Below are 24,189 nucleotides of genomic sequence, written 5' to 3'. Positions count from 1 at the left end.
TTATTAATTATTAATTACTAATTATTAAGAATTATTGATTACTTACATTTTTCTTTAAAAAAATCATTAAAACATATCTAAATCAAAATAATAATAATAATAATCCTTGGCTATGTAATAAGAACTTCATACTCCACAAAACTCAAATAAATATTATATATATATATTAATAAATATTATAATTACTAAGTACTTTTGAACTACCTAAACTCTAAGCGCGAAATAATCTATAAAAGCAATAACACCCCAACTTTGTTTTATTCATTTTTTTCTTCCCCTCGGCCCTTCGCCAAGAACACCCTGAAGCCACCAAGAAATTGGGCTCAACACCTTGCACTGGTAACAACCTCCTTCTCCAGAAGGCCATAACTGCGTGGTGAAAAGATTTTTGTACTGGGATGTTGTTGGTGCCAGGTTTTGAACTCCCCAAATACTCTACGTCCATGGATTTCCCTCCCTTCATTTCTTTCTTTCCCATTTTCTGTCTACGTTGTCTTATTGCTCTTTGATTCTTTTTAGAGAATGGGAACGACAGTGCAAGGAAAACCTACAAACCAGGCCTCCATCAACCAAAACAGACAGATCCCCGATCCAGAACCGACGAATCACCAAACCAGAAATAGCTATTTTATGTTTTCAATTTTATGTATAAATACTCAATGCAATCTTAGTTATAATCGTAGTGAATAAAGAGTTTTCTTTAAAGCTTACTTGGTATCAAAGCAAGTCGATCTCCTGTTTATCTGATAGATATTTTTTCCAGTGAGAAGCTTCCCGTCGATCTCCTCTACACGGATCGATTTCCATGTGCCCCTTTGTTATGATCATGGGTTAAGTGTTTGGCTTTCCATTACCTATCAAGCCGGTCTTTTGGTAGTATTGGCTAGGTGTTTAACATTTAGTATCAAAACCACTATTTATGTTGCGAGTTCGAATCTCGGAAGGGGCGACCTAACAATGTTACTAGAGTGGGTCGTCGGTAGAGTGGGCTGCTATAGACTTCGGCTCGTAATGGAGCAGCTTGTTGAGCATCAGCTCATAAGAGCTTAAGGGCAAGTTCTTCTCTAAAGGGTGTGTGATGTTATGATCCTAGGTTAAGTATTTGGCTTTCCGCTACCTACCAAGCCAGTCTTTTGGGTAGTATTGGTTAGGTATTTAACACTCTTTCATGCCTCTCTCTCTCCTCTATGGCTCTGTCACAATCACCAACCCTACCCTCTTCTCCTCCCGCCGATTTCCATCAAGATTTACCTATGTCACCAATCATCACTGTCACCCCGTTGCTGCCATCCGCTCTCAACAACCACCTTTGCCGACACCGCAGCAGGCTCCATTAGCTTTGCCTCGGCAGAACCACACCAGACAACCTAAAACAAAGGTGAAATAATTCCCACTCCCAATCCCCCCATCGCCATCAAGATTTACCTCCATTGACACCATCGCCGCTCCCTGTCGCTGACAAGACCATGTGCCCCTTTCACGCCTTTCTCTCCCTCCTCGATGGTTGTGTAATCATCACCGCCCCGACATCGTCACCACTTGCTGCCACGGTCCGCTCCAGACAACCACCCTTGTTGGCGCCACACCAGGCTCCCCTTGCATCACCTCGACAAAACCACACCAAACGACCTTGTTGGAAGATGGACCCAAACCCATAAGATATGGACCTACCATGATCACGTAAGGTGACATGAGAAGTCTTACAAAGCCAAAATTATTATGGAAGGAGATGGCATGAGAAGTCTTACACAATAAGGAGTCTTACAAAGCCAAAATTATTATAGAAGCAGGTCTCACAAAAAAGTTTCAGTTTAAAAGTATTTTAGTCATATTAGTTTATATTAGGTTATTTAATTATGTTAGGATTTATCTTTAAGTGTTAGAGTTTGGGTGTAATTGGGACAAACGTAATTTAATTGTAATTGGACTCTACTACCTTCCTCTATTATAAATAGAGGTTCATGTACTCTAGTTACAAAAATCAATGAAGTCTTTCTCTTTTCCATAAATTCAATATGGTATCAAAGCAAGTTTTATGAGTTGAATCAGTCAGCCCACAGAGATAATGTAAATTTTTTTTATCTATTATCTCTAGTAGTTTAGGCTGGTATCCTGTTGCATTGAAAAATCTGAGTTTAAACTGAACTATACTACTGAAAATTTCCTACCTCTATGTTATTTGGTTCAAGCTGGGATCAACTTGAGGGGGAGAAGTAAAAGAAGAAGTACAAGAATGAACAAAGAAAATTGAAAACCAAGAATCCTGACTCGCAATAATAACTGTGGTAATTATTGGTGATAAATGACTTGGCTCGACTTGATCCTATTTCTCTGGTTGAATTATTATTTTGAAATATTGACAACATATTCCTTGGTCAACATATGATTTGGTATCTCGCATCAGATTATTTCATGGGTCTTTTTACAAGGATTTTTATTATTTTGGTTCGTGTTATATAGGCCCATGCATATTTCAGTTGCGGCTATTGTGTCTCTTTGGATGAGACATTATTATTGAAGAAGTGGTGATCTTAGCATCCTATCTTCCTCTTTACCCATTACATATTGGTTATTTAGCAACCCTATTTGACTCTCACATACCTTTGGGCCAACCTTTTGAGTATTGCTTCAGTTGGGAGTTTAAGTCCATCATGTACATACATATAGATGTTTTAAGTCCGTAGAGACTTCATATATATATATATATACCCGTGGGTCTTTTAACAAGCATTACCCACTTATCACCCATTTCTACATGTGAGAATCGGTGCCTGGGTTGGGACATCGTGATGAAGGAGCTTATTTCTACATATATGTTACCCCCCTTAATTGGCATTTATTATTCCTACCACTTGAGAGTCGTTATCCTGTGGAGGGACATGGTGATGGAAGAGTTTGATTACTCTTCTAAGCATTGCGTATAGACCCACTACCTACGAAAGATAGAAATGTGCCCTACATTCATCATGGGTTATAACTAGAGTATGGAGCGATATGATACAACTTAAGAGTGATTTTACTCTCACTTATCTTATGCCAGTTGGGCCTCATAGAAGAGACCACCAACGTGAAGGGGAGTGTTGGAAGATATGGAGGACTGCCATTCTATATGAGAAGATCTTATACATCATTTGTAGCAAGCTGGGAATTCATGGTATTCTCTCACCCTTAGCTTGAAGGGGAGTGTTGGAAGATGGGCCCAAGCCCATAAGATATAGACCCACCATGATCATGAGCTGGTGGGACCCACCATAATCACGTGAGGTGGCATAAGAAATCTTACACAATAAGGAGTCTTACAAAGCCAAAATTATTATGGAAGCACGTCTCACAGAAGAGTTTCAGTTTACATATGTTTTAATCATGTTAGTCTTATATTTATATTGGGTTATTTAATCATGTTAATCTTATATTTATATTGGGTTATTTAATCATGTTAGTCTTATATTTATATTGGGTTATTTAATCATGTTAGTCTTATATTTATATTGGGTTATTTAATTAAAGTTTGGGTGTAATTGGGACAAATATAGTTTAATTGTAATTGGACTCTACTATCTTTCTTTATTATAAATAGAGGTTTATATACTCTAATTACAAAAATCAATGAAGTATTTCTCTTTTCCATAAATTCAACATACCTAAATCCCGAGGGAATAACTCCCGCCCCCATTACCATCACCAGCCCCGCCTGCCAAAGCCTCATCTCCTCTCGTCGATTCCCATCAAGATTTACCTTTATGGCCAATCGTCATCCCACTGCAGCTGTCCACTTTGTCGGCAACCACCTACGTCAATGCCGTACCAGGTTCTCCGTGCGTCGCCTCTACAAAACCATGCCAATCGACCTAAATCCAGTGGGAAAATAATTCTCACCCTAAGCGCCCAATCGCCATCATCATCATCTCCATAAAGATTTACCTCCGTTGACATCGTCACCACTCTCTATCGCATGCAAGGTCCATGCGCCTCTTTCGTGTTTTTCTCTCCTCCATCTACGGCTCTATCACCAGCATTGTCACCACCCCCGTCAGCCAAAGCCTCCACCCTTAGCTCTTCTTCTCACGTAGATTTCCATCAAAATTGACCTCTATCGCCAACCATCATCCCATGTGGTCGTCGTCCGCTCTGCCAACAACCACCCTCACCGGCATAACTCCAAGCTGCACTTGAGTCGCCTCGACAGACGACTTAAATCCACGAGGAAAATAATTCCCACCCTCGAAGCTCTTGTCCCGCACGTGTAATTGACACATGCGATAAAAAATCTTAACGATTAAATTTCTACGTTGACGATGCGATTTTGTCCGCTACCAGTGTCGTACTTCTTCCACATCTCTTCACCAAACGATACAATTTCATCCACCCCAACCTCTGCCAATGTCATTGCTCTTCTACATCTCTTCACTAGATGATGCGATTTCATCCACCCCAACCGCTACCAGTGTCATTGCCCCACCACATCTTTTCTCTAGACGATGCCATTCCGTCCGCCAAAACCACTACCAGTGTCGTTGCTCATCTACCGAATGATGCAATTTTGTCCACTCCAATAGCTACCAGTGTTGTTGTGCTTCCACACCTCTTCACCAGATAATGTGATTTTGTCTACCCCAACCGCTACTAGTGCCACTACTCTTCCATTGGACAATGCGATTTTGTTTACTCCAGTCGTTACCAATGCCGCTGCTATTCCATAGTACGAAGTGATTTCGTCCACCCCAACAGCTATAAGTGTCGCTACTTTTCCATATCTTTTCATCGGACGATGCAATTTTGTCTGCCCTAGCCATTGTTCTTCCACTAAATGATGCATTTTTTTCTGCCCCAATCACTATTAGTGTTGTTGCTCTTCCACATTTCTTCACCTAACAATGCGATTCAGTCCACCCCAACCACTGCTCTTCCACATCTCTTCTCTAGACGATGTGATTTCGTCCACCTTAGTTGCTACCAGTGCCACTGCTTATCCACCAAATGATGAGATTTCGTCCACTCCAACCGCTACTAGTGTTGTTGCTCTTCTATGTCTCTTCTTTGTACGATGTGATTCCATTCGCCCCAACAACTACGAGTGTCATTGCTCTTTCTGTCCTTTAGCTTCCGCAAACAAGCCTCTCAAAGCTCCATCTTGAATGGGCATGATAAAAATAAGGGTAAAGATAAAAAACAAGTACCAAATAAACTCAAACTCTAAAGAGTTATAATCTCTACAGCCATTGGTTCCATTGACCAACAATTGCAACAGTAGCACTGGGCCCGACCTTCGATCATCGCACCTTTGGAACAACTCCTATCCCGTCACTTACGCTGCACACATGGGCTATTCCGAGCCATCACAAAGTTTTCGCCTCGTTCGCCCTTCGCTCAGCTCTCCCCTCACCATTGCCGAAGACAATCTTCAACCTTTGCAGATGTCGCCATCGCCATCACCATCGAGATTTACCTTCGTAGACACCATCACCACTCCGTATCACTGGCAAGGACTGTGCGTCCCTTCTAGGCCTCTCTCCCTCCTCTATGGCTCCATCACCGTCACCACCCTCGTTAGCCAGAGCCTTCGCCTAATAGGAATAAACAAATCAAATTATACCTAGGGAGCAAAATTAAATACACAGATTTAACGTGGTTCACCTAAATCGGGCTACGTCCACAGTTGTTGATGATAATTCTTTATAGGGAATATAGTTCAGTGTTTACAATTTCCTTCACATGCAATCCATACATTAATCTACCACTACAGATAAATAAATACAGATCTGTAAAAGGAACAATGTAACCTGTATGAAGATCTTCAGACCCGCTGACGCCCAAATAGCACCAATCAGAAACAACACAAAACCAAACAGCACACGGTCAGTAATAAACGAACCAGACAACGCCTCTAAGGAGGCGTTCCTTCTTCCTCTCCTTCACGCTCTCCCTCTACACTGAAGATACAACGCCTTTCTTCCTTCTCTGGTCTCTCTCACTCTACATTGGGGATAAAGACGCCCAACGAAAGGAATCACGCAGCGTTGGAGCAACACAACGACGACAAGCAAAAAGCTCTGTTTCTGTAGCAACGTCTCGGCGGGAAAAGAATAGTTTCTCATTGTATTGGCCGCACAAGAGCTTCTCACTCGAAGCACAAAGATTTTTTTCTCTCTCTGAAATTCAATCCTTTAAAGAGCTTCACGGGAAATCAAAATTTTGTTTCTATTTTTTCCACTTCTCACTGTCGAAAAATCACAACGGGCGGAAAAACCATCAGGGGAAAAAACTCGGGGCGGAAGATATAAAGAAAAAGGGGGGTTTAATGAGGTTGAGTGTTCCAAACGCTAACCTCATAAAGAAAACCAATAATTCCCTTTATATCCCTTTGATTATTCAAACCGAGTATTCCCTAACAATCTCCCACTTGAGGATTGATATCAATCTGTCTTCACACATATCAATGCAGCAGCTTTATCTAGGTCTCTTCATTCTTGCAGGCCATTTGAAGCTGAACATAACTCCAGTTTATCAATAGTCACTGGCTTTGTTAGCATGTCTGAAGGATTTCTATTACCTTGGATCTTTTTCAACGTTAGCACCTCATTCTCTAATAAAGATCTGATGAAATGATAACGAAGATCAATGTGCTTAGTTCTAGAATGAATTGCAGAATTCTTTGCCAGATGTATCGCACTCTGATTGTCACTGTACAAAGCATTCATCCTTTGCTCGAAACCAAGCTTGGTTAACAATCCTTGAAGTCATATCATCTCTTTATTGGTTGCTGTTATAGCTATATATTCAGCTTCAGTGGTGGATAATGCAACAATCTGCTGTATTTGCGACATCCAACTAACAGCTGTTGTGCCCACGGTAAACACATAACCAGTGGTGCTTCTTCGGTGATCAACTTCTCCTGTAAAGTCTGTATATGTGTACCCTTGCACTTGTAATTCACCTTTGCTAAAGTGCAAATACTTATCTGTGGTGCCACGCAGATATCTTAAAATCCATTTTACTGCCTTCCAGTGGGTCTCACCTGGGTTTGACATAAATCTACTAACAGCTCACACTGCATGACCAATATCTAGTCTCGTACAAACCATTGCATACATCAAACTGCCAATGGTTGAGGCATAGGGAACCTTATCCATGAGCTCTCTCTTCTTCCGTGTGAGGAAATTGATCCTTGGATAGACATAAGTGTTTGTCCAAGGGTGTGCCAATTGGCTTGGCATGGCTCATATTGAATCTTTGCAAAACACGAGTGATGTACTCTGCTTGAGATAATTGCAATACTCCGCTTTGCTTATCTCTTGTGATTTGCATTCTGAGAATCTTCTTAGCTGGACCCAAGTCCTTCATGTCAAATTCTTTCGACAATTGCCGCTTCAAGTTTCTAATCTCATCCATATCTGACCCAGCTACTAACATATCGTCGATATAAAGTAGCAAATGATATAACTGGATGTGTACCTTTTGAAGTAGCAACAATGTTCAACACTGTTCTAGAAATCTTCCTTATGCATGAAATTGTCAAACTTCCTGTACCATTGTCTTGGAGCTCTTTTAGAGTTTGCACACCATATTCTCTTTCTCCTTTTCTAATAAACCTTCTGGTTGATGCATGTATAACTCCTCATCCAAGCCTCCGTGAAGAAATGCAGTTTTCACATCTAACTGCACTAGATAGAGATCTTCAATGGCAACAATGTTCAACATTGTTTTGATAGTGGTGAGCTTCACAATGGGAGAGAAGATGTCAGTATAATCAATTCCTTCTTTCTATTGGAATCCTTTGACAACCAATCGGGCTTTGAATCTCTTAGAGCCATCGTGCTCCTCTTTCACCCGATACACCCATTTGTTATGGATGACCTTCTTCCCTATGGGTAACTCAACTAGTTCCCATGTCTAGTTGGAGATTAGAGAATTCATCTCATCTCAAGGTCCCACTTGCTAGCATCTTCAGTCTGACATGCCTCTTCATAGCATTCAGGTTTTCTTCCATCAGTCAACAGTAAATAATTGATGTATCTCCTGTTAGGCACATGAGGTCGAGAAAATCTTCTCAATATCAGAGCTGGAACAGGGGACTGTGATATGTCGGACTGTTGTACACTATTATGTTCAACAGATTCTTCTGGCTAAGGGTTTGCTAAAAAATTATCTAGGACATCATCCACATCTGCATATACTGGCCCACTCTCTACTCAGTTACTGTCATCTGCAGTATGTTTGTCCTTGTACATCATCCTTTCACTAAAAATCACATCTCTGTTATGGATCAGTGAAATGATAGAGACGCCTCTGCGGAGGCGTTCCTTCTTCCTCTCCTTCGCTCTCTCCCTCTACACTAAGGATACAACGCCCTTCTTCCTTCTCTGGTATCTCTTACTCTACACTGAGGATAGAGACGTCCAACAAAAGGAATCACGCAGCACAACGATGGCAAGCAGAAAGCTCTGTTTCTGTAACAACGTCTCGGCGGGAAAAGAATAGTTTCTCACTGTATTGGTCGCACAAGAGCTTCTCACTCAAAGCACAAAGATCTCTCTCTCTCTCTCTCTCTAAAAATCAATCCTTCAAAGAGTTTCACAAGAAATCAAAATCTTGTTTCTATTTTTTTCCACTTTTCGCTGTCGAAAAATCACAACAAGAGGAAAAACCATGGGGGAAAAACTCAGGGATGAAGATATAAAGAAAAATGGGGGTTTAATGAGGTTGAGTGTTCCAAACGCCAACCAACTTCTTAGAGAAAACCAATAATTCCCGTTTTCCCTTTTACTATTCAAACCGAGTATTCCCTAACATCGCCTTCCCTCTTCTCCCCCTACCGATTTCCATCAATATTTATCATTATCGCCAATCGTCACCGTCACTGTCACCAACTTCTTTTCCCACATTTGACTTCTTAGACTTGCTATTGAGTAGTGGAAATGGCATCAGAACTCTGGAGGGAGAAGCCAAAACTTCCGCTAAAGATGGTTTGACCAGACTTGTGGTGGAACCTGGTGGAAGCCGTAGAGTAACCCAAATGAGGAATATATCAATGTTTTGCAGAGAATCGGAAGAAGAAAAAGGAAGCAGGGAGATGATGGAAAAGATGATGAAGCCAAGGATTGTGGATTGAAAGAGAAAAACAATGTAGAAGGATGACTTTTGCTTAAGGGAGTGAGGAAAGGAGGGCGGAAGGAGTAAGAAAGAAATCCTTGAGTTGATGTTGATGTGGTTTCTTTGTGTCCAGCAACTTGTAGCCAAAACGACAACCAATATCCTTACAAGGTATGAAAGTGAGCACCGAGCACCTGTAAGCTTGTATCATGGGTGGAGATGGGTACATCCTCCTCATCCTTCTTCTGCCTCCTTAGTAAACTCGCCAACTTGTGCAGTAGAAAGAATAAAACTCCTGAAACAACAAAAGAATACTCGTCACGGTGATACCAACGGCTTTTCCCACATTTGACTTAATAGACTTGCCACTGGGTAGTGGAAATGGCGTCGGAACTCCAGAGAGTAACCCGAAGGAAGAACATCTCAATGTTTTGCAGAAAATTCGAAGAAGAAAAAAGAAACAGGGAGATGATAGAAAAGATTAGGAAGCAGAGGAATTTGGATTGAAAGAGAGAAGCCATGTAGAAGGATGAATTTTGTTTCAGTAAGAAAGAGAAAGGAAAACGGAAGGAGTACGAAAGAAATCCTTGAGTTGATGCTGATGTGGTTTCTTTGTGTCCAACAACTTGTAGCCAAAACGACAACAAATATCCTTCGAGGTATGAAAGTGATTCGCCCTGGTTGGGAGCACCAAGCACCTATAAGGTTCTATCATGGACGAAGTTGGGCACCATCCTCCTCATCCTTCTTCTGCCTCCAGGGTAAACACGCAAACTTGTGTGCAGCAGAAAGAATAAAACTCCCGAGACAACAAAGGAGTACTCGTTGCAGCAACACCAACGGCTTTTCCCACATTTGACTTCCTAGACTTGCCTCTAGACGGAGAAGCCGGAACTTCCGAGAAAGATGCTTTGACCAGACTCGGGGCGGAATCTGGTGGAAATCCGGAGAGTAACCCGTAGGAAGAACATCTCAATGTTTTGCAGAGAATCGGAAGAAGAAAAAGGAAGCAGGCAGATGATGGAAAAGATGAGGAAACGGACTGTGGATTGAAAGAGAGAAGCCTTGTAGAAGGATGACTTTTGTTTCAGGAAGAGAGAGAAATGAAGACGGAAAGAGTAAGAAAGAAATCCTTGAATTATGCTGATGCGGTTTCTTTGTTTCTGGCAACTTGTAACCAAACCGGCAACAAATATCTTTGTGAATTGTGAGCAATGAAAGTGATTCGTCCTGGTTGGGAGCACTGAGCACGTGTAAGCTTGTACCATGGGCAGAGCTGGTGGTGGAGTCGGTTTAATTCCTTTGTTAGCGGAGGCATAGGAGGAAGGATAACAACCTGCCACGGGGATTAGAAGGAAGATCACGATGATCATCAGGGTCGTTTGAGTCCTAAAAATACCCGATGACGTAACGAATTCCATACAGCAAGGGCAGCTCTTGAACACGCTTTCGAGTTTCTGAAGCCCCCATTGTTGACCATGTCCACCCAACATCTTTTTGCTGAATCTGTTCTTCCCATCTCCACCGTATATCTTCTTCCAGTACAGCACATCGAGACCGTTCTCGTCCACAATGACCCCTAGCGTTCCACCAAACATGTACGGCAGTACATCTGGCTGGGTACATCCTCCTCATCCGAACGGGGAGCTGTGTCAATAGCCTCCACCTTCTTCGGGCTAGAAACTTTGGGAATTTCATTACTTGCTACTCTTAGAACAGTAAAAACGAAAGAAATAACTCTATTGGATGACCTACACCGATTCATACCTTCACGGTGGACTAACAAAATAAGGCCATTGGCTTAGCAATACAAAGCTTAAACAGGCAATCATCAAACGATAGCTATATATATGTTCGAGTGCTGTTAAATAGATAAACCTGATCAACAGAGACCTGTGAAGAAAACGTCTCGATTTCTGGTTCTGCCCCTTCATTCATGTTAACTCAAACATATTTAACAACACAGGCAGAATTTTCCAAGATTCAATCCAACCAACATTGGAGTGATATCATAGATATGACTTGATGGTGAGAAACAAGCAACACATAGTTGTACACTCATCTAAAAAATATGATAAATTAGCAATGAAAGTGTCAAAAAGCATACCGGAGCGGCCATGTGTAAAAGGCATCTGCCTTGGTTCAAAGCAAGATGCAGTTGGAAGAGTAGAACCAAGTATGGTTCAAAAGAACGTAACACGCTAAGTCACAAAACTACCCAATCTGACCAATAAACTTTTTTCAACACCATGACATCATCTTAGTTATACTTACTAAGGCCATCAATTTAGATGGTTAGAATAATCTCACATAAACTCGAGATAATAAAAATCTTGTACTTATTATTTTGGAAAAAAACCTCATCATAAAGCACCTAAAAGTTACCTTGGTTGTGATATCGAGGTCTAAAGGCAGATGCCAAGTTCTCCCGATTTTGAACTCTTTTCCCAGTCTGCTCTTGCTCTTTGTCCTTGCCTTCTGTCGATGGAACTGGGCCGATAGGACAATAGACGTAACCTCTGGATCCCTTTTCCTGCTGCATAGGATCATCTTGACCACTTGCCTCGCAATTAATTGGCACTTTAATAGCTTTCTCATCAATTGGAGAAAGCATCTTGGTCCTTTTAAAATCAATATTAGTAATATCTGTTCCAAATTCCACTTGCCTCACATTTAGGGTTTTATCGCAAGGCACCAGATCCGAGTCTGGTTTTCCATTGATACCCAACCATCTGAAAGCCGGCTTCCTAGTATCTGTCTGATGGGTCAGCAGATCATTTAAAATGCTGAGAATATTATACCCAGAAGCGTTACCATACTGTTTCACATAAATAATTCGTGGTTTAGAAATACCTTCTCTATGAGATTCATTGATGACAGCACATTTGCAATATCATATACTCTCCGAACTTTTGTTGCAGAGTTGTCTTGTGACTAAGCGGGTTAGTCTCAAGGTTTTGGGTCTTTTATAGCTTAAAAACAAGAGAACTATATGCAAAGAAATTTCATTACTTCGCATCTGTGCAGGGTTAGAAGCATCTCCAAGCAAAAGTCTTGCAGCTTCATCAAGAGATACCATTTTTGAAGGATGGAGTGAGTTCGGAAGACGAAACTTTTCAATTGAACCTACCAGTTTTGGAACCAAAGTAGATGGCTTACGTTGGTGCACAAGAATAATTTAACAAAATTCTGTGTAAGAAGGCTGAGTGATTTCCCTCTCCTGTTGTCTATTCAACCAAAGAAAAAACCAGAATAATAATAATAATACAATTATAAAATACGTAAATAACGCAACAGATAGAATTATTGGATGAAATTTCCAACAGCATCCCTTAGGGGCCGTCCGGTTTCTGCCCAACAAAGGTTTCTAACAGACTCATTCCTTTCTCTTTTCTACGGACAAAATATATCAAGAAGCAGAAGATGTACCAATTTGTTTCTTGAAAGAAATATTAGAAGGTTCACAATCTTTGGAGCTCCCTTGCTCTTGTACATTTTCCCCTATCCTTTGAATGGATGGTTTATCATCTTCGTCAGACTCGCAAACCTGATAATAAACAATGAATTCTGGAAATTCACTTCACCGAGCACTCATCAACTGAAAATAAAACATCATGTCCCATAAGGAAGCTACCTTCATATAGTTGCAAGAATTTCCTAAATTACAGCAAAAAAATTCCCTAAGCGCCTCCTGCTGCAGCCAGGAGAAGTGGATCAAAATCGAGCAAAAACATGGCTCTCACCTTGCAACCATATAGGCCGCATTCGTTGTAAACAATATTAGAAGAAATAAAAATAGTGTATTCACCTTAAGCTCTTGTAAAGCCTTGAGGATCCCATCAAATTACTTCCAAGAATAACGATTCTTAGCCTTCCTCACGAGAACCTGAGTTAATTCATACAAATTTTTGACAACCCTACGGAGAAAGATTAACTTTAAAAGAAAAAAAGTACATAGAAAAGGAGATCTTGCACCAACACTCTCCAATACATTTACAATATCATAGATCCGCCGCCTCTCAACACCTGAAGCAACACAAAAGAATTTTCAAATACCAGGTAAAAGAAGTCAACCACGCTCAATGTAGAGATCAATCCGACATCCGTCCAATACCTAATTATTTGCTGCTTCATCCAGCCCACTGCTCAACATCATCTCGATTGTACAGGTTAAGGAAACTGCAACAGATTAAATTCATAAGAAACTAATAAAAACATTATATGTTTCTAAGAAAATGACACTGAGAAGGATCCGAAGGTACTTGCAGCACAAAAGCCCGAGAGACTTTTGCTTCCTGCCATACGCATGATGCCCGGATGCAGGATCGAGGTAAGAAGACGAAGACATTTCTGCGGTGAGTGGGTACGAGATCTGGAACAGGATTACGAGGGTTAGAAGAGGGAGCGGAGACCGCTCGTTAATAAAGGTGTGAGTGATACAGAGATGGTTATGGTGATTTTTTATTAATGATGATTCTCCTTCGGCGGTATAGAAATTTCGAATTTAGGTTCGTAACCGAGGCTGTGAGGCTCGGGATAAGATGAGCGCGGAGGCGGGATTTCAGATTGCGCGCGGTGACCGTTGGAGTCCGATTCTCTCTCTTGTGGACGAGATTGTCCTCCGGCGTGCGCGTTGATCATGTGAAACAAGAGAGGGAGACGTAGTCTTGTACTAATATTTTTTTAATGTTATTTTTATTATAATTATGTAATAATTAATTGAATAAAAAATAATTACCATTATTATTATTATTATTTTATTAGACATAATAGTTATTTATTAAAATTATTATTTTTATATCATTATTATAATTATTATCAACATTAGAGCATTAATATGTATTAATAAAAATATTATATTATAAATAATTCTTTTATATAAGCTTAGAAATTAGAAATAATAATTTTCTATTAATTATTAATTACTAATTATTAAAAATTAGAAATTACTAATTAACGATTTTTTTGTAAACAAAATATTAAAGCATATCTAAATGAAAATAATAATAATAATAATAATCGTTAATTTATGGATCCTTATGACGGTGTCATAATAATCATTAACAACTATGTAACCGCTTAATAATCTATAAATGGCAAGAACACCCCAACTCACTTTTATTCAATCATCTTTCTTCCCCTCGACCCTCCCGCAAGAAAACCCTGAAGCTATCGAGAAATCGGGCTCAACATCTTGCGCCGGTAACCTCCTTCTCCAGAAGGCCAGAACTGCCTGGTGAAAAGACTTCTGGACTGGGATGTTGCTGGTGCCAGGTTTTGAACTCCCCGAATACTCTACGTCCGTGGATTTCCTTCCCTTCATTTCTTTCTTTCCCATCTTTCCGCTCATTTAATTCTGTTTAGTTGTTTTAGTTGTCTTATTGCTCTTTGATTCTTACACCCCCTTGCATGGAAGCACGAAGAAAGAGAGAAAAGAGAAGTCGGCGTTGAGTTCTTTCTATTGGCGTTGCATGAAATCGGTCTCAACCCCTGGCGCGGCCTCTTTCTCCAGAAAGCTTGTGAGTCTCTTTTTTTAATTCTTCTCTGCTCTTCCGTTTCTCTGTCTCCGTTCTTTTTCTCTAGATCTTAATTTCTTCCATTCTTTATGGTTGTTTGCTCCTTTTTTATGATTTTTTATACGTTAATTTTTTCCATTCTTCTTTCCAATTTTTTTTATAATTTTCACCTGTTTCGTGTTTTTTTTTTTTTTTCCTCGCCAAATGCAGAGCTCCAGTGCTCTGTTTCTTTCTTCCCCTTCCCGGGTTTTTTTGTCCCCCATTTTATGCGAAGTCGGCGATGATGGATGGGAATTTCCGTCTCATAGAGGAGACAGTTCTCTTCCTCCCGATATTTCTTCCATTCTTTGTTTTTTTCCCACCACAGGATCTTCGTCTTCGTCTTCCCCTAGGCGGCCTGGAAGACCTCCATGAAAGAAGGAAGCCGAACTCAATATCTCTCCCCCTCAGTCTCTCCCTCTAGTAGCCGCGACAGCTGAAGGGCTAGAACTGTCTGTTCTGGCTTTCTAGGAGGAGAGCCTGAGAGAGTGAGGTATTGAGTTCCTCCGTGGCATGTCGCTATTGATTAAGTTGTTGGAGGAAGCCAGAGGATCCGAGCAGGCAAGAATGAAGATGGCGAGCGTTTTCTTTTTCTCATGTCTTCTTCTGGTCTCTTCAGTCTTCACCACTCCGAGGTCTCACCTTTTCTTAATCTTGTCTCCTGTCTTTTTAATTTTCCTGTTTTATGTCATCTTTTTGGCGAATTGCTAACAAAGCAATAAAAATTCAAAGGCCATTAATCGTCATTTATGTCTATTTTTCTACAATGAAAGTTGCATATCTGCACAACAATTACTATGGGTGCCTGTTTGCCATCGATCAGATTCTTCTGCAGTTTGTGGGTAGTCATTCAGTAGATTGACAGTTTCTGGGTTGATTGATACATATCAGGTGTCTGGGAAACGCTCTTCTCACCTATTATTGTAAATGAAGTAAAGGCTAATGGCCGTTCCTCTCCAAATTTGGTATTTTCGGGATCATTTTGGAGAGACGATCCTTCTCCATCTTTGCTTCTAAAAGTAGGATACACCTGACCTACCACAACTCTTCTTTACTTTCAACAATGAGTGACAAATTAGATCCCACAGCAATTATATAGACCTACGCTCAATAAGTAACATATGAGTCATACAGAAGAGATAATATGTAAAAGGTCATAAACAAGTCTCTTTTTCCCGTCAAGAACTGAGAAAACAGACAGACAGGAAAATTTAAAAGGTGGAACATCAGTAAACAACCATGATGCAATTTCATCAAAACTAAGTTCCCATTGATAACAATAAACCCGAATTGAGGGTGGGAAAAGAAACAAAAAAGAAAACAGAACAAAAATAATTACTCAGCAGTATATCCACATTAGACAAATAAACGCGGAAAAAGAAAGGGGATAAAAAAATGAATCTACATGCGACTCCGAAATGAATGGTGGCAATCCAGTTCAGGATGCCGGTCGAAAAATCATCTGCTCATCTCTATATCACAGGGAATGAATGGCAAGTAAACCGACCCAACAACTCCCGATTTACAGAATCCTACTGATTTCCCATCTCTACTACATTCACCAAAAATAATAATACCTTGTGTTAAAGCCCCTGACGTTAAGCGGCCTCGACGGTCATGGCCAACTTCTGACAGTTCTCCACAGGGCCCTGTAAATTCACAGACTCATCCTCTTTTATTACCAAAAGGAATTTCCACAATTGCCAAGGTTGTTGGTAGTCTGATAGATAACTATTCAGCATGGGGATGGGTGTCTCTAATTTCTTTAACTTGAACTGTTAGCTCCCTTCATCTCAAAATCCATTGGCCTAATCTGATTGTGGAATTCATATCGGTGAGGACAGAAATTGTAGCTTACCAGCACCATCTACATGAGGCAATCTTGTATACTAGATATAAATGATATGGGAAACAACACAGATCAGGTTGCAGCAGAACTGGAGATTTTGCCATCCAGCCGCACATAACAATCATCCATGAACTGATCCTCACGTGTTAGGAACTCCAACCAGTAGCCCCTGTATTGGTTTATGCCAAGGTCTAGCCATGGTTTCATGTTGCCATTGTAATGCAATACAGCTGCTTTCTTTATCAATTCTGTATCAACCCAATAGTTGTAGCCCAATCCTGACAATGCCCATGAATTGTCTAATGCATAAATCCGATTCTGAAATGCAAGCAAGTTCGCAGGCAAGGTTCCAGCACTCTTCAAATCCTTATCCTCGCCCTGTTGCTGCTGCTGTCCATTTACAAAAACACATGCAAAAAAGTAATGGAAGAATGTGTAAAGGACCTTTGGTTACAGTTTGAAACATAACACTGCATTTTGCTTTTCGTTCCACAAGGCACACTGCATTATACCGTTAATGAATTTTTTTCTTTTTTAAGGTTAACATGGACACAGGAAATCCCACTGAATATAAAATAAAAAAAAAGATTCCGGTAGGAATATTGCTACAATTGCAGATTGATTTTTCATTTTATGCTCAATACTGGAGTGTGAGAATCAAATCAACTGAAACAAAAAGATTTACACAAGAAACCGGCAAAATCATTTTCAACCACAGAACCACAAACAGGAGACAAAACAAATGCTATCGTTTGGGACACACAATCAGGGAGTAAGAAGTACTGCAGCAAGGAACAAGAAGGATTTGACGTTGTAAATGGGAATAGGAGTTTACCATCGAGACTCCCTACAATAAAGCAAATCTCAATATGCCAATCACAGCCATTGCCAATGTGCTGAACTTGAGTTGTCAATTCAAACCAACCTCAACATAGTATGTGTGAAGTAACACCAACAACATCACCATCACCATCACCATCACCACCACCACCACCAGCAACAACAACAACTCAAAAAAAAATAATAATAAAAAAAACAAAACAAAAAACAACAAGAAGCATGAAATGAACCTACTGATTCCAAAATCACAACCTATTTCAACTGGCTACTTCAAAGGGGTAAATGGAACAGGTAAAACTTACACAGCTACCCTTCTGTTTACCCCATACTTATTTCATTGCCTGTTTCATTTGGAATGAGTAAAAGATATTTTAGTTATGCATTTATTACCCAATCATCCACCAGTAAATATCAAGATAAAATAAAGTAATAAATGAAATACTTTAAAATGAAACAGAATCACTAAGAATAACTTTGAAACCATTAATCATTCATAAAATAATTATAAAATAAAATCTGAAATCAATAGAACCAACAGCAATGTCAACAAACAAAAAAATAATAACATACAAAATCCAAATTATTAAACTATCTCAAATGGAAACAGAATTAGCACTTGCCCTGAACAGGTAAAATGGTAATCCCTTACATAATATCCTTTATCGATATAGAGGTATCTTACCATAATCTGCAGGTAAGAAAATTTTATTTTCTACCCTATTATAATCAATTGGGTGAAAAGGAAGAACAATAAATTGCCAGCCATATCAATATGTTTAAAATAAGCCTTTTAAAAAAAAATACTCAGAAATTAAGTATCAAAATGGAATCTTAGATTGTATTCAAAATAAATTTGCCGCTCAAAAGAAAAAAATGAAAAAATAGAAGTACCTAAAATATTGACAATCTAGAGTTAAATAAAAGTAAAAAAAATGTTTACCTTTAGGTGCCTCCAGTAAGTTTCTGTGAGATTACTCTCTCTCCACCTTTCCAGATCGATCACATTCAGACCAGACATCCATGCACATGAGTTGCTGTCAAGAATATTCTGACCCAGATAACTTCTAAGCTGACCAAGCCTCACCCTGCAGTACTCTACTGCCCCATTCACCTTTCCTTCCATATCAAGGCTCCACAAAGGCGACAAATCTCGTTTAACAACAATATCATCACCCAAAACTACCACCCTTTTCAAATTTGGAAATATTTTGGGAAGGAAAAAGTGTGTTGATCCAAATACAGATATATATTCCGTTCTCGTCTGGATGGCAACCGGATTGTCAGCACTTCGGATGGAAACACGGAACTCGTCATGTACCAATGGATGAGATACAGAACCTTCCATATGTTTGAGGTTCAGGTCATCAATATTCAGGACATCAATGACTGCATTTTTGTATTTGTGTCTGAAAAACCAGAGCTTCATTGCAAAATAATTCTGCCCATCAGTGACCACATGAAAAACCTGGTTTACAGTCTCCTGTAACATGGAAATACTCAAATGATCAAAACCAAAAGAAACTCAATTTTTGCAGATAGGTTTCATAGTTTACAGTGAATGAATAGACCAATGCTTGCCATCCCACAAGCTCAGCCAACACATGGGAGAGTTTTATTGGCTAAAACAAAATCCACTAGTGGCTAAAAAAATACCCACTAGTCTATAGTTGTATATGTACTTAATGTCTCAGGCTAGATGTCTTACACTGAAAGATTTTGTCCAGGAGAATAGTCCCACCTTGGTTTGGGATTGAAAATATCCAATGTTTATTAGTTGGGGAAAAAGCCTCCTAACTTCAACTACTCATTTTGGGAGGAATCAGCTCAACTTTAACAAAAAATCATGACTTCAAAAAATATGAGCAAAAATACATAAATGCATTTGACATACCTCTGAGTGCATAACAGTTGAGTTAATAACAACAGAAGCCGCAAGTATGTGATTGGAGAAAATGACATAATGTTGATATGTAGGATCTTCGTGTTTATCATCCTCCTCACCTGCTGAGTGAGATCTGAAGTATTCTACTGTCAATCTCATTGACAAACAGTGGAGAGTCTTTGGCACTGTATCAACACCAAGTTGGTATAAGAAAGCACTCTGTTTCATGTGAAAATGAGCTTCATCCTCAGTTAGATCAAGTAACTGCCTAAATTTCTTATCCACGTTGCTGGTGCATGCAACATGTTCTTTCGCTTTGGAAATTACTGCATCCATCTTCTGCATCTTTTCTTCAACACTGGAACAGAAAAGCAAATTAACCTTCTAGATTCTCTTTTAAAACACCTTCCTGATATTGTGCAAATATTAACAGAAAGCAAGTTTCAACAAAGAACCTTTTCTAAGATTATGCTCACTTACTGAAGTGGAAGATCAGAATCTGTTGTCGTTTCACTGAGCATGCGCTCATATTCTTGAATGTTCATCTTCATTTCACGTGACAGCTTATCCTGTGTTGGAAGTTTAGCAACACTAGGATAATAAGCTCTGGCCACAAAAAGCTGATTCTTTAATTGCTTTACTTTAGAGTCCTGCATTCGTTCTTTATGCTCATCACGCCAAAGGCAGTAGCTACCAAATTCAAGTTGACACGAAGCTTCAGTTTCATCAACAGCAGCACCTGACACATCTGGGGTACTTTCTGCCACACTTGCATCATGTCTCTTCTGCATATAACAAGAAAACCTCATAAGTGCAATCACAGGAATTCTCTGAGTCCATGGACTGTATAAAACATCTAGACAGTCCTGGACTACCTATGTTTCCTATGCAGCAGTTTCCACATATAACAAGATATCTCAGACAAGATAAATCTGATAACTGAAACCAACAGGAAGATTTTTCCTCCCTTTTCCTTGTTTACAAGATACTGAATGAGAAGAAAGTAGTGACATGTAGCCAAACAGCCTATTCAACACTTGGTGCTTTCACAAATGCCTTACAAAGTATTAGGAGGCGAACTCACAGGATATTCATTAATAGATTTCAGTGTATCAGCTGAAGGTGGAACAGGTACACCTATACAAAGCCAAGTATGGAATAGAGTTTCAGCCACTATAATTAGTGGAACGAAAAAAAATAAAAATTCCAAGTGACTTGAAGACAGGCACATACTTATTGACTCAACTGTAGTGTCTTTCAGTTGAGTAGATGTGGCTAGAGTACTTTGAGAAGTTCTAGTGGCTGCTTCCTTGGCAATGCTTTCAATAACTTCCTGAGGCACGTATAACAAAAAGTCCATTAAAAACCAAAACAAAAGAGATATGTAATGCACCAAATTTCTCAAATAATCAACTGACAAAGGAAAACATCAGTTCAAGAATGTAAAAAAAAATTAAAAGAGTTTCAACGACCAGAAAAAAATGCACTAAAAGTAAATGAATTATATAAAAAGAACAAAAGACCATGATCCAGATAAGTACATAACCTACTCAAACTTCATACTGAGGACATGAAAAAAAATGCCATTTTAGTGACAATAGTCAAGGACAATACAAAACAAACAAAAACCTTAATCACTCGCTTAACACAATCCAGCAATGAAAATGATATCGATCCGGATGAACACCAAAATTGAGTCCTTTACAGCTGCTGAGACCCTTCAGAAATTATGCTTTTTTATAATCCAGCACCTACACTTAAGGTATAACAAAAAACAATTTCGCTCAGAGAAAGAAACAGAGCCAAGCCTATCCATATCCTAGGCTAGGTAGCTAAGCATCGTCCAGTAGCAGCCTGAGAGAGCTATGAGATGGCCTACTTGTCTGACAAAGTACATTGATCTCCACGCATAACCTTTAGTCATTCATTTGACCACTTTTAGTTATAAAGAGAAATGGTAAACTTCCTCCCGATCAATCAATACAACACAAACTTCAGGAACAAGTTAAACCCAAAGTTATAGTTATTTTCTTAAAAATTGCCTAAAATTTCCAACTAATTAAAATACATAACTGCAACGAATATGCTTTTGCTTTTTTAGTGGACTTCACAGATTTAATCAATTGAACACCTGATTATAAAGTAGGAGAGAAGGAAATTATCATGAAATTATCTAAGAAGTTACACTATGAGTGAATGTCAGAGATAATACATAACTAAATATAAGACTTCTTCGGTAAAGATGTTTCACAGAAAAACACTACGTGGACCTGGAAATACAGGTAGCAAGATAAATAACAAATCTTAAAACCAAACCTGTGATGGTTTTATGATTCAAAGTTGTCAAGAACAAATATTTGTGTAATCTCCCAGGGCCTGTTATTAGTGATAATTAGAAATTTATGGCTGCATCTTCTGATTCCCTCATGACTAGGTTCTTAAACAAACCCCCTGGTTGATGATTATTCAAAACTAGATTTGAATAGAAGTTCCAGAAATAACACAGGTCCAGTTAGGGGAAGGGAAGCCATTCATGATTCCATGGGGAGAATCAAAGCTGTATACCCTGTACCTTTTGTGACTACAAAACCTACTGAGGCAGAGCTGCATGCTCTCCTTTATGGCTAAAGATTTTTCTGGGGTTCATTTCCAAACTGCTAGTCATTAAGGGCGATCCTATGGTGGGATTGGCTACAACATCCCCAATGACACCAATCAAGTGGCAAACTCTTGCAAAGATTGGTATCTCTAAACAATATAAGACCTTCCCACTGGGCTCTTCTTAGGGTCTTTAACCACATACCTTTTTTTTTTAATTTCTCTGATTTTCCGTTTTTCTGGCTTAGTGTCTCCATATTGAGGCTCCTTAGTAATTCTCTTTTTAATGAATCATTATTCATTAGTCTCAGGAAAATAAATAAACTACATAAACACAAAAATCAGAGTGCACATATGAGAACGCTAACATGAACATGCAGCAAAACTAGAAAGAGAGAGAGAGAGAGAGAGAGAAATGACCTAAAAAATACCGATCAAATACTACATGTAGATCAGACTATAGAAAAAGGATTCTTATATCCAACCACAACAAGGTTGGGAGTAAGCCCGGATGAAAAAAAAAATGATGATAGTGACAGTATGGCACTATGGCTAAAATTACAATAATTTATTCATTTAATTTTTTTTTTAGCATAGACATAAGTATTCACCTCCATAACTTTGAATTTTTTTTTTTCAATAGAGACGTTTCTTTTTATAATAGCATTATGTATAACACATTCATAATTTCACAATGATGCCATTCAAAAAACAAAATTTATCAATGACAGCTTCTCTCTTTGTTTGGGATTGAGTTTTAAAATGCATTGCATACATCAACGTTTTTAATTTATATACAAGGGAAAAAAAATTAAAATGATTTTCAAATAATACCTTAGAGATGCTTGGCTCTAATCTTCTCATTAGATCATCCACGCGTCTTGATTGGTCCCTCTGCTCTTTCTGCAATGAACCGCACACATACGAGTTGTAATTGTGTAGAACACTCCTAAACACTCAGCTTGAGATACATCAAGAAAAGAATACCTCAGACAGATTACTAATTTCAGTTTGTTCATCCAGATCAAATCGATTCAATTCAGCATCCTAATTTTCAAGCAGATAGAAGAGAACGCAATAAGAAACAAAATAGCATAGAGAGATATGAAAAACTGTAATAGTATCAATAAGATCCTCACCGGACTTTCAGTTTCCACCGAGTACCCTGCGGACGAAATGAAGCGCCAAAGGGTTATTACGAGAAAGTAACAAAAAATTAACTGTATTGTTATAAACCTCGCTTAGTTAAATAGAAACAAGCACATAATCATTCGCAAACGAACAAAACGAAAAACAAAAAGTTTTCAATAGCCAACACAATGCCATTACAACGAAAATCCAAACGTTCTAAAGCAGATAAAATGAAACTTCTAAAACCAAAATCCACTCACTAAAAACAAGCCTATTCAAACGTTAATCCCACAAAGCAAAAAAAAGCAAAAAAATGAGAACCAAAATTACGACTAGACAATGCAGATTGACAGAATAAATAACAAGCCCGTGTTCGCCTCAAAACCAAGAGAAACATACGAAAATCAACACAAAGAGGTGTAATTCCAAGCCAGATCTACAGATCTTAGGGTTTTCCGAGCACCATACCGGACTGATTAACTAAGAAGAAGAGCGGAACCAGCAGAGACAGCAGCACGAGACTGATAACTGGAAAACAGAAGCCTCTCCATCCTCTCTTATGAGGAACCGGAGGAGCGCCCTTCATCTCCTCGTTCCACTCCTTATTCTCCGCCTTCTCCCCCCTCTTCTTCCTCCACTTGGTCCTCTCCTTGTTCCACCACACGCCGTCCTTCGATCTACGCCCCACCTCTTCCCCCCGCCGCTTCTCTCGACCGATCTCTCATTGAAAATTGGAAATGCGAGCGACAGAAAAAAAAAAAAAAAAATGATGCACAGAGTGTCTCTGTATGTGTGTGTTGCAGAGATAGAGAGAGAGAGAGAGCAGAGGGAGAAAGTTTTGGCTTAAAAAAGAAGACAGTGACACCTCTTTTTTCGCCCCTCTTTGGTTGCTTAACTGTTTCTAACTCCTCTGCTTCACCGAGTTGCCGTTTTTACCCCCTCGCTAGCTCCCGGGTTTTCCCCGACTCGAACTCAGTTACCACGTTGAAATTAGAACAATCCCAGCCGTCGACTCATTCTAAATCTACGAAACAAAATACATTAAGGAAAATTCTCTGTTTTATCCGTGGCCCCAGATTCAATCATTGCGATGTGATATTTTGTCATGAGTGGACCCTTGAAGAGGGTAAAAGGGTCTTTTTGTCGCGCCTGCATCGTGCCTCATACGACATCTCTTTCGTTTATTGATCTACTTTTAGTATTTTTACTTTTTCACAACGCACGATTTTTTAATAAATTAATTT

The 24,189-nt window shown here is 39.3% G+C and overlaps 2 protein-coding genes across 4 annotated transcripts; both read right to left on the bottom strand.

The window, feature by feature from the left end:
- Positions 1-5,482: 5,482 nt before the first annotated feature.
- LOC137939220 (E2F transcription factor-like E2FE) lies at positions 5,483-14,428 on the bottom strand. Its single transcript, XM_068784451.1, has 7 exons — positions 14,237-14,428; positions 12,520-12,637; positions 12,249-12,317; positions 12,103-12,174; positions 11,942-12,017; positions 11,476-11,855; positions 5,483-5,564 (listed from the first exon to the last, which is right to left on the bottom strand). The coding sequence occupies exons 1-7, from the start codon at positions 14,426-14,428 to the stop codon at positions 5,548-5,550; spliced, it is 924 nt and encodes a 307-aa protein (XP_068640552.1). The 3' UTR covers positions 5,483-5,547.
- A 1,443-nt stretch (positions 14,429-15,871) lies between these two features.
- On the bottom strand, positions 15,872-23,724 carry LOC137966294 (probable galacturonosyltransferase 7). Of its 3 annotated transcripts, none has more exons than XM_068812884.1 (10): positions 23,414-23,721; positions 22,954-22,979; positions 22,802-22,861; positions 22,649-22,717; positions 20,450-20,549; positions 20,301-20,353; positions 19,697-20,001; positions 19,226-19,574; positions 18,275-18,814; positions 15,872-16,881 (listed from the first exon to the last, which is right to left on the bottom strand). In XM_068812884.1, exons 1-10 carry the CDS (start codon positions 23,529-23,531, stop codon positions 16,567-16,569), a joined length of 1,935 nt encoding a protein of 644 aa, XP_068668985.1. In that variant the 5' UTR covers positions 23,532-23,721; the 3' UTR covers positions 15,872-16,566. The 3 variants fall into 3 exon arrangements, with proteins under 3 accessions (XP_068668985.1, XP_068668979.1, XP_068668991.1); XM_068812878.1 differs by having other exon boundaries at positions 15,872-16,884; positions 23,414-23,720; XM_068812890.1 differs by lacking the exon at positions 15,872-16,881 and adding an exon at positions 17,336-17,675 and having other exon boundaries at positions 23,414-23,724.
- Between the last annotated feature and the right edge of the window lie 465 nt (positions 23,725-24,189).

This window comes from Aristolochia californica, unplaced genomic scaffold (assembly GCF_029961685.1).
Source record: "Aristolochia californica isolate CCGP_79_NKW_82.1479 unplaced genomic scaffold, dmAriCali1.0.hap1 SCAF_10, whole genome shotgun sequence".
NCBI lineage: Eukaryota > Viridiplantae > Streptophyta > Magnoliopsida > Piperales > Aristolochiaceae > Aristolochia > Aristolochia californica.
The sequence above is the reverse complement of the archived record's forward strand: the minus strand, read 5'-3'. Positions and strand labels throughout refer to the sequence as shown.

Excerpts from the sequence above, each read along its gene's own strand:
- LOC137939220 (XM_068784451.1), bottom strand. The coding sequence starts at position 14,428 with ATGGGAAAGAAAGAAATGAAGGGAAGGAAATCCACGGACGTAGAGTAT. Across the intron at positions 12,175-12,248 it reads ATTATTCTTGTGCACCAACG|CAAAAATGGTATCTCTTGAT; the intron begins TAAGCCATCTAC and ends CACTCCATCCTT. Across the intron at positions 12,018-12,102 it reads TAACCCTGCACAGATGCGAA|ACAACTCTGCAACAAAAGTT; the intron begins GTAATGAAATTT and ends CTTAGTCACAAG.
- LOC137966294 (XM_068812878.1), bottom strand. The coding sequence starts at position 23,531 with ATGAAGGGCGCTCCTCCGGTTCCTCATAAGAGAGGATGGAGAGGCTTC. Across the intron at positions 22,980-23,413 it reads CTTCTTAGTTAATCAGTCCG|GGTACTCGGTGGAAACTGAA; the intron begins GTATGGTGCTCG and ends TTTCGTCCGCAG. Across the intron at positions 22,718-22,801 it reads AAATTAGTAATCTGTCTGAG|AAAGAGCAGAGGGACCAATC; the intron begins GTATTCTTTTCT and ends GGTTCATTGCAG.